We start from the raw sequence: 9,686 nt of genomic DNA, 5'->3' as shown, positions 1-9,686 counted from the left end.
TGGATATTCGGACATTGAGGGCAGGAGAGGCAACCTGGCAGCCCTGGGGGTCAAAAACGTTGCAGGGGGATCTCTGGCTGGGGGGATGCGGGAGGGGGGGGCATCAGCGGGGGGGCGGCCCCTTCTCTGGTCCGGTCAGGGTTCAGGTGCCCCAAGGACGGGTGGGGGGGCACAAGACCCGAAGGACCGCCTTAGGTGAGGTGGCCGTGCAGGCTGGGCCTCAAACCCCCCCCCCCGGGCAAAGCCCCCCCGTGCCAGCATTCCAACCGCCCTTGGCGAGCCCCCTCTTCGCCTCGGGCTCCCCCACCCCACAAGACCGCCCAGGCCCAGGCCCTCTCGCCCCATCTTGCAGGGCCCGCCCGCTCCCACCGACCGCCCCGGCCCTCCCGGGATGGCCCCCTTTCCCCCTCCTTCGGGCACCACCACCACCGAGCAGCTTTTCCATTCGCCCCGGCGACGTTTCCAAGCTGCTGCCCGCTTGCTCTCCTTCGTGCTGGCGCCGGATCATCACGGCTGAGGCGCGTCCGGTTTTATTACCTTTATGTTTATGCTCTGCCTTCTGCCGGCTGTCCCCGGAGGGTGAGCAGAACAGCGGCGGAGGCTGAGGCACATCTCTTAAAATGGGAAAAAGTCAAGCCGGGCCGGGCTGGGCGTCCTCTCCACCACCACCCCCCCCGCTCGCTCCCCTCCTCCTCCCCCCCTCCCCCTCCTGGGGTGCCCCCCCTTCTGAGCTGCTCCGCTTCAGCCCCCCCCCCCCGCCACCGGGCCCGGGAAGCACCGCGGATGATATTCTCGGCCAAGAAAGACAACGCTGCGTTTCCCGGCACCCACCGAGGGAAGAAATATCAGGTTTTCTGTTTATTGCGAATCCGGAAAGGACCAGCTGTGCTTGGCCGAGGCCACCTCTGGGAGACCCCGGCCTTCTTCGCTGGGAGGATCTTCTCTCTTCCAGGTTAAGTTCTTCTCTTTAAAAAAAGAGGGGGGGGGGGAAATCAAGGCCAAGGAAAGCCACGTGGGATACGTGGTCTGCCACGGGTCCTTTTGGACCCACATTCTCCTCTGCAGGCCATGAAGAGAGTATTCCTGCTCATGTCCAGAGTTCTTGTCCTGACCCGTCCTCTTGCGCTCACCCAGCCTTCCTCACACACGGTCTCTCTGTCGGAAGCCGAGACGTTCCCACTACCAGGAGGTGGAGGCGGCCGCAGGCGGAGGAAGGCTGGGGTGGGGGTGGGGGTGGGGGGGCCAGGGCGGGGGCTGGAAAAACTCCTGAGCCCCACAGGGGTCCACTCAACAATACCCCAGGGAGGCCCTGGCCCGCGGCAGGAACATCCGTGACCGGGATGGATCAGGGAAGGACAAATCCTCCTCCCCCCCCCCCCACCCGGCCACCCACTTGTGCATCGTCGGTCCGTGGTCCTCGTCATCACCCTTATAGCATCCTCAGTCCCGCCTGGACTGCAGGAGCTTTGGGAGGTGCTGGGAAATCGCGGCGAGGGAAAGCCACCGGAGGTGTTGCGCCCGTAGCCAGGAGAAGCAGCGCCCCCTGCAGGCCAGGAGCGGGAGCCGTTCCGCCCCCCCCCCCCCCCATCTGTCAGTTCCTTCCTATGGCAGGTCCATGTCTGCTTTTTCTCTCTCCCCCCCCCCCGGCCCAAACTGGATCAGGGAGTTTGCACGTGGGATGGGGGGGCACCTCCGAAACCGTCCTAAAGCTTCTCCAAGGAAGATGATGCGTCTGCTGGAGAGGGGGGCTCAGGGGGGGGGGACAGAGAGCAGCCCTGCCAGGCAGAGACGTTCTCGTATTTTGGCTCCTGGTCTTCCTCCTTCGGCTTCTCCGCCGAGGCCTCCCCTCCGGACCCTTTCTCTGGCAGCCGGAAACTCTGAGCAGCCTCCACACCAGGCTCCTCTCTTGCTTCTTCTTCCTCTTCCTCTTCCTCCCTGGGCAGGGCCGGCCGGCCTTCCAGAAGATCCGGGGGAGACTCCAGGGTGCCCGGAGGGTTGTGTTCGGTGCCAAGAGCCTCCGGGCCGCCCTGCTCCGGGGGCTGCGCCGTCCTCCTCCTTCGAGGCGGCTTCCGGAGGCCCTGGAGGCTCCGTTTGGGCTGGGGCTCCTCCCTGGGGGGCGCTCTGGGCCGGTGGAGGCTCCCCAGCCGCCTCAGGGCCGCCTGGACGGGGCCGCGGCTGCTCGTCCCCGCTCTGCCCACCGTCACGTAGATCGTCGTGGGGCCCTGGCCGTGGGCTGCCGAGGCGGCCTGCAGATCTTCCACCCGCTGAGCCACGTGCCTGGACCCCCCGACCCGCTTCTGGCTGCCCCTGGGGGTGCTCCGGGGGGAGGCCTTGCAGGGGACCCCCGTGGACCCCCCCGGCCACCTCCACATTCTCATAACAAGGTTCCGGTGAATCCTCCACTGCTGTCACGGCTGACTCCGGCGTCTCTGGGGAATCACCAATCCGTGGCGGCTGCTCCGGGGAGGAGACTGGGGCCCGCCCTCCCTGGGGGCCCTTCGGCCTCCACGTGGGGCCGAGCGTCTCGGCTGGGCCCGGGAGGAGGCCCTGGGGGGTGAAGCGGGTCCCTTCGGCAAAGGAGACGGAGGGCCGCTTGGCCTTGGCCAGGCTGGAGGTGCGGGGGATGGCGAAGCCCTCCACGTCCGGCGGGGGGTCCTCCCCGGTGGTCAGGAGGCGGCGTGGCTGCAGTTCCGTGTCCCCTGGAGCTGGAAAAGGAAAGGAAATGGGTGGGCGGGTGGGTGAGTTCCCGCAGCAGCCCCCCCCCAGCTCCCTCCCTGGGGAAGGCCATTCCAGCCCGGATTCTGTCTCAGAGGAGTGGAGGGAAGAGGCGAGCCCCCTCCAAGCCAGTGTTAGGGTTTCCGGGGGAGGAGGGTGGCCATGACCCCCTTCTGGGGAAGCACAGGCTGGCTAGACTGAGCCTTCCCCCCCCACCCGCCACCCCCTGGCAGGGCTGGATTGGGCCCCAGGGCCTGCCCTTCACTGCCCTTGCTCTCTTTCTGGGGTGGGGTAGGGGAGAAGGAAACGGAGGGGTCTGTGCGTGTCTCCATCTCACCTTGGCTGGCAGGCGGAAGCTCCTCGTCCTCATCTTCGGTGTCAAAGGAGGAGAAGGAGTCGGAGGGCCAGGCGGCCGAGGGGGCCTCGATGAAGCTGGGGCTGAAGGGGAGCTCCACGTCGTGGTGGGAGACTGCGCCGAGACCCGGGGAAGAGGAAGAGGAGGGGAAGCTGACCTTGACGGGCCAGGGGACCCCTCCGCGCCCTGGATCCCCGATCCCTGACCCACTGGCCCTTCCCTCTGCACCCCACCCTCCAAAACCCCACAGAGCCTGTGAGAGCGAAGGGGCTGCCGGAGAAAAAATCCCCAGGCTGGGCGGTGGGTCACGGAATCGAATTAACAGCCTCCCTTCACTTTTTTTAAAAGCCAGTTTCCTTCCCCTGCAAAGCCAGCCTGGGAGCGTTCGCGAGGGAGGCCTGCCCGTTGCCCTGAACGCCGCCTCCAGAGTCCAGAGCCGCCCCAAGGGAAAGCCGGCTCAGTTTCTGTAGGCGTTGCCTTTGGGGTGGGTGGGTGGGGGTGTTGGATGGTTTGCAGCTGGGAGCCCCAGACCCCCCCTCTCCTCACCTGTCACGCGGGGAAACCGGTATCCTCCAAAGGAGAAGCAGGGCCAGGCGGAGGTGAGGCCGGCCAGCGCCCCCAGCGTGTGGTGCTTCACCCGGGAGACGGGGTCGCCTTCGGCTGGTGCCACCCCCGCCCTGGGGGGGGGGGGAAGAGAGAGAGGAAAGGAAAGGGGTCAGGGTTAGGTGCGGTCTTTGTAATTTTTTTCAGCCGGATGCATTTATTTATAAAACTCAGAATCAGAAAGGGGGAGACCGAAATAACCTTAAGAAGTCAAGTTGATATCAAATTGCTTCAGAAAATTTCTGAAAAGGAACTTTGAAAGTAACTTTTAAAAACATGTGAAAAAAACACGTGGTTTCTATTTTCCTAATTAGGTTCTGGCTTTCTTAGCTGTTAGGCCCATGGCTGAGTCTTGAGGGCCCAATTAATGTTCGCTCAGTGGCTTGGCAAACAGAAACCAAACTCTTGCCAGCACCAGCTGAGCGTCCTCGGCTCGGGCTCCGGACAGCCAGGTTATTATGGGTAATTTATTTATATGAATTTACATACAGTATTTCTTTTCCCTTGGTATCCCACTTTATAGGGGCCCAAGGATGCTTAGAGACTAGGAGGAAGGGGAAGAAGGCAGATACATACATTAAAATATTTTAAAAATGCAGTTCAGATTGGTAAAATGTAGAAACAAAAACCTGCTCAGCATTTTTAGAAAAATAAAGTTTTGAAGAAGAGAAAACGCAGTATCGCGTGCTTAAAATGCCTTCGTTCGCTGCCCCGTCAGCAGTCAAAATCAGGCCTCCTCTGAGCCAGGAATCTACCCGGATGGCCTCAGCCCAGCCCCACCTTCTCAGCCAAACTTACAACACGAGGGGGTTGTGACGACACCGGGGGGGCGGGGGGGGGAAGCAGGGAAGGCAAAGAAAGGGCTCAGCACCTGTCCGTGGCGGCATCGGTGGATCTGGATCGGCGGCAACAGCAGCAACAGAGGAAAATCAGGAGGAAAAAGAGCAGCGGAGTCAGGATCCCAGCCAGGAGGGCTCCCTGGGTTTGGCCTCCTGGGGGGGGGGAGACGGAGCAGGAGAAGACGATGGGGCGCAGGAAGGAAAGGCCAACTGGTCAAACCCGCCCCCCCCCCCAAGATGCTGCCACCCCAGGCCCACTGTTGGCAGCCTCGAAAGGGGGACCCGTCTCCAGTGGCAGGAGGTGAGGAAGAAGAGTGGAGGGACCGGTCCAGCCTCCACCCCTTCCCCCCACCCCCCGGCTCTGTTCTGTGGGGGGGGGAGAGGAGGGTCGCTTACTCCACTGGCATTCTCCCGAGAGGGGGTGGCACGCTGCCCCCAAACACCGGCAGGTCTCCGAGCAATTGGGGCCGTGGAATCCCTCCGGACAGGTCTGGTTGCAGCTGGAAGGGGAAAGGGAGGGAGGGAGGGAGGGAGGATCTGAGCCACCTGGCCGCTCCCCCCTCCCTCCCCAGGGCCTCGGCGGGGACAGCTACGCGGCTGCTCAGCTGCTCCCCACCTTCGATCTCGCCGTACCCACCTGTGGCCCCAGAACCCGGCCTGGCACACGCAAGCCCCAGACACCGGATCGCAGCTCCCGTTGAAGCAGGTGGGGCAGGAGGATCGGCAGCCGAACCCGAAGGAGCCCTCGGGACAGGGCAGCTCACACCTGACACGACAGAGGAGGAGGAGGAGGAGGAGGAAGAAGAGATGGACGGACAGACAGACAGACAGGCAGGCAGGAGGAGATCTGTGTGACTCAGTGGGTGGACATCCCTCCTGAACGCACACCCCTGGCATGTAAGACATCTCACCAGCATCTCCATTGAGGAAGAACCGGGGAGAGGGGGGGGGGTCTGTTGGGAAAGACACGCCTCCCTTCCCAAGACCCCCCCCCAAAGCTTTGCTGGCAGTCAAATTGGGGGGTGGGAAGTCTCACCTCCTGTAAAGCCCGTGTCCAATTAAACCAGAGGCCTCTCAGGTGCCCCCTCCCTCTCTCCCCACTTCAGGCACCTGCATACATCCCCCCCCCCGCAGTTTGCATGCTCGGCAGAGGGGGTCCTCCCACCTAGCCCCGGTGAGGCCCGCATCGCAGGACTGGCATTCTCCTGTCACTGGGTGGCAAGCCTCCTCTTGCAGGCAGTGGGGGCAGGCCTGGGTGCAGTTCTCCCCATGGCGGCCTGGGGGGCACGGCTGCTGGCAGTGGGTCCCGTTCCAGCCAGGGTCACAGGCCAGGCAGGCGCCGTCCACGGGCGAGCAAGCCTCCGAGTGCCTGCAGTGGCCGCAGCTGTGGAGACAAAAAGAGGGGCAGGCGCAAGACCGTGAGGGCGGAGGGCAGCCCCTGAGAGCGACCGCGAGGCAGCCCCCCCCACCAAACAGCTTAGATGACGTGGGCCCAAATGACAGCCCGCCCCATAGAAATGGGGAGATGGCATCCTCCATCCAGCAAACCCAGATGGTAGCTTGCAGAAGCGTGCAGGCTTTATAGCCACACAGAGCTCTGTGCCACGCACAATGAACATTTGGCCGCTGGGCAGGATGTCATGGGGAAGCACCCTCCCTAAATCTCAGGTATCGCTTCTTGTCTCCTGCCCTCCCTTCCAGGAAGATGCAAGGACCCCCCCTCTGACCAACTTTGCTCCCACCTGAGCTTATTTCCGTCTCTCCTTTCCGGGTTACAAGAAGTATGTGGCTGTAAAGAGTAACTCTTTCTGGCCATGACTATATATTCATTAGCTATTCATTTAAAACATCTTTATCCCCCTTTTGTCTTAAAAAGGATGCATTTAAGCTACATTTCAAAAGGAATACAATGTTAGGTTATTGTGCTAGCTATCTCATGCTTTATGACTTTTTTTAAATGCAAAAATCCCAAACTTCTCTCCTGAATCAATGAGAAACTCAAGAGCAAAGCACTAAGTAACATAAAAAGTTGCTTCTGAGGCTTTGCAAGCTTGTCTCTCTGCAGAAAAAAGTGGGCTGGTCCCGAATGCAGCCGTGAAAAGGCCGGGGCAAGTCCTGCCTGTGTCTCAGGGTGCCCGCCGGTGGGGGCTTCTCACCTGTGGAGGCACTGAAGCCCGTAAGTCCCGGCGGGGCAGGGATCCGCGCAGCTCGGCCCCCGGTAGCCGGCGTGGCAGGTGCACTCTCCGTGTTGCGGAGCGCAGGATCCGTGCAGGCACTGGCACCGGTGCTGGCAGGCCACCCCCCACAGCCCAGGGCGGCACTCGCACCGGCCCGTCTCCTGGGCGCAGGGCGAGCCGCCGCAGCTGCAGAAGGAGGCGCACCGCCTGCCCCACCAGCCGGGGTGGCAGAGGCAACGGCCGGTCAAGGGGTCGCAGCGGGAGCCCGCCAGGTTGCAGGAACAGGGCCGGCCGCAGTCCGGGGCCCACCAGCCCGGCGCGCAGCGGCAGGCCCCCGTGAGGGGGCTGCAGCGCCCGTGGGGCCCGCACGGGCAGGCCGCCTGGCAGAGCGGGCCCCACCAGCCAGGGTGGCAGCTGCACCGCCCGCTGGCGGGGTCGCATTTCCCGTTGGGGTGGCAGAGGCAGGTCTCCTTGCAGTCGGGCCCCCAGTACTGGTCCGGGCATCCTGGAAAGCAAAGGGGGGGCAGAGCAGACCCTCAGGCCCAGACCCGCCTCCCCCCCACCCCACCCCCCCAGAGCCGGAGGGGAGAACCAGAGCGTCCCCCACCCCACCCCACCCACATCAGGCAGACTCTCCTGGGAATCCTGGCAAGGGGGTCCCCTCCCCCTTCAGTCCTGGGGGAGCATCTCACGCTCCTTCCGGGCCCCCCCCCCCAGCCCCGATACTCACGGCCCAGGCAGTTGAAGCCAAAGAACCCGGGTCGGCAGCGGCAAAGTCCGGGACGGACGCAGATCTCATCCTGCCGGCAGGCATCGGCGCCCGTGCAGAGCGCTGCCAAGGGGAGGAGAACGCGCAGAGCCAGTGAGGGGCCTCATCCTGGCACAAGGCGCTCCTCTTTGCCCCCCCCCGACTCAGTGCCTGGGAGCTCCGCAGGCAGCCTCTCCCCCACCCCCACCCCCACCCCCCTCTCTCCAAGGCTGTGGGCCCGGAAGGCCAGGCGGAAAAGCCGGCCCACTTACGCAGCGGGCATTGGTGCCCCTCTTGTTCCCATCCTGGGCAGCAGGTCAAGACGGAAGGGGGGCTGGCAAGGTTTTGAGGGGGGGGGAAGAGAGAGAGAGAGTCAAAGGAAGCACACAGGCAGACAAGACCCACCAGCACTTCACTTCCCTTCCCTTCCCTCCACACCCCCCTGCCACACACACACACACACACACCCATTTCACCTGGTGAAATCCATGCCTCTGGCGGGGGCAGCCAGGTTTCCTCAGGCAGCCACTGCTCTCCTGGGACGCAGGGGGACCCCTCCCCCTCCCCAAATTCTTGCCCCCGTGTTTACTTCCAAGGCGCTCCCACTGATAAGGCAGAGGGTTCGGGCTGACAACGAGGCCGAATCTCCCAGACCGGCTCCCCCAGAAGGCAGCGGGCACCCCTGAGCGGAGAGGCTGCTCTGCAGGGAGGGTCTCCCCTTTGGCCGCCAGGATGGGGGGGCTGGACTAGATGGCCTCTGGGTGCCCTTTCCCGCTGGGCAGTGGCTTTTCACTTCCCGCCTTTGCAGGAGGGCAAAGCGGGGGCCCCGTCTCTGCCCTTGGCCTCCTCCCAGACGCTGCGTCAGGATATCTGTGTCCGTTAAGAGTCATGAATCGCTTGGCGGTCTGAGAAGCCACAGAGGCGAGGAATCAAGCGGGAGGAGAGCCTCAATGGCAGGAAACGCAAGACGCAATGGAAAGAGAGGGGCAGGAAAGTTTGCGACGGGGTGGGGGTGGGGGGTGGGGGCTTAGCCTCAATCCAGACTCTCTCCCCCCCTCACACACATGCACACACCCCTTTTTGCAGGCACCCCCTGCGTGTGTGCGCAGAGCAGGTTTTCCTCTGCCAGGTCACCCCACTCCCCGTCCCAAGAAAGGTCAGCCTCCGGCCCCTCCTCCGGCCCCCCTCACCCGCCCAGCCCCGCTCATTCCCTCTTCGTATCCTGCTTCTCTTTTGGCAGACCTAAAAGCGGCTGGAACAGCCATAAATCCATTCAAAAATATCATTTAAAAAACCCAGCCAAAGCCAGGGCTCAGCACCACCGAACAGAGAAGGTAAAAGGTGTTCTGTTCCACTTCTTGCGTTATCAGCCAACAGCTGGAAGGGTCCCCGTTTGGCCCCTTGGGAGGCTGAGCACCGTCTCCCAGCACCTCCAGAGGCGAGCCTCTCCCGGGGACCCCCACGTGGCGGGAGGGCCCCTTTCCGCGCGTGCCTCGAACCCTGCCGAGCCTCAGAGGGAGGGGGGGAGGCGTCCCACTCAGAGGACGGGCGCTCCTGGATCCGCTCTGGGATGTATCCTGCCATCTCCTTGGGGGGGGGTAGGGAGGGAGGGGGAGGAGGGAGGCCTTACCTGTTGGACCTGCAGACGTTCTTCCCATTGGGGTCCAAAGCCGGGGAGCCGCTCACGGGCCCCAAGAAGCCCGGAGCCCGGAGGCAGAAGAGCAGAAGAGGCCAGAGGTCCATCGCGGCCTCCCCGGCTGGCTCTGAGCAGCCCAGCCGCCGCCGCCGCGGCGACAGCGCTCCGTCCATCGTCCTCCTTCCGGAGCGGGGCCTCTCTCCCCACCCATCGCTCCGTTTCCTCCTTGGGTTTTCCTGAGGAAGCCAACTGGGAGGGCGGAGGAATGTGGAGGGAAGGACAGGCAAAGGCCCCCATCCACACACACACACACACACACACCCAAGGCCTGCTCCCCCCCAAGTCCGTTTCCCCCCCCAGATCCAGAATCCCAGGAGTCAAGGCTGAGCCCTGGGAAAAGGGGTCCCTCACCTCTTGCCTCCCTGGGGGTGTCCCCAAGGGGGACGAGGCTCAGCCCTCTCCCCCCCCCACGTCTCCCACGTCGGCCAACCCATGTCGCCTAAGGAGCCAGAGCTAAAACACCCCCCGCCCTGCGCAGCCCCCCCAAAAAGGGCAGCTTGTGGGTCCTTCCTGTTCCTTCTCCCCCCCCACCCCCACCCCCCCACCAAGGGAC

General features: G+C 63.7%; 1 protein-coding gene across 1 annotated transcript; it reads right to left on the bottom strand.

Annotated features, from left to right (window-relative positions):
- Positions 1-816: 816 nt before the first annotated feature.
- SCARF1 (scavenger receptor class F member 1) lies at positions 817-9,419 on the bottom strand. Its single transcript, XM_072978732.2, has 11 exons — positions 9,068-9,419; positions 7,710-7,771; positions 7,420-7,521; positions 6,669-7,194; positions 5,678-5,896; positions 5,150-5,278; positions 4,909-5,012; positions 4,545-4,665; positions 3,617-3,747; positions 3,053-3,184; positions 817-2,705 (listed from the first exon to the last, which is right to left on the bottom strand). Exons 1-11 carry the CDS (start codon positions 9,244-9,246, stop codon positions 1,750-1,752), a joined length of 2,661 nt encoding a protein of 886 aa, XP_072834833.2. The 5' UTR covers positions 9,247-9,419; the 3' UTR covers positions 817-1,749.
- Between the last annotated feature and the right edge of the window lie 267 nt (positions 9,420-9,686).

The sequence above is a fragment of the Pogona vitticeps genome, chromosome 7, assembly GCF_051106095.1.
Source record: "Pogona vitticeps strain Pit_001003342236 chromosome 7, PviZW2.1, whole genome shotgun sequence".
In the NCBI taxonomy this organism is placed as follows: domain Eukaryota; kingdom Metazoa; phylum Chordata; class Lepidosauria; order Squamata; family Agamidae; genus Pogona; species Pogona vitticeps.
This window is presented reverse-complemented; position numbering and strand designations above follow the sequence as displayed.

Bases quoted from the DNA above. Each gene is read 5' to 3' on its own strand.
- SCARF1 (XM_072978732.2), bottom strand. From the start codon at position 9,246: ATGGACGGAGCGCTGTCGCCGCGGCGGCGGCGGCTGGGCTGCTCAGAG. The intron at 7,195-7,419 runs GTGAGTATCGGG...TTTGCTTTCCAG, and splicing joins TGGCTTCAACTGCCTGGGCC to GATGCCCGGACCAGTACTGG. The intron at 4,666-4,908 runs GTAAGCGACCCT...CCCCCCCCCCAG, and splicing joins CTCGGGAGAATGCCAGTGGA to GAGGCCAAACCCAGGGAGCC.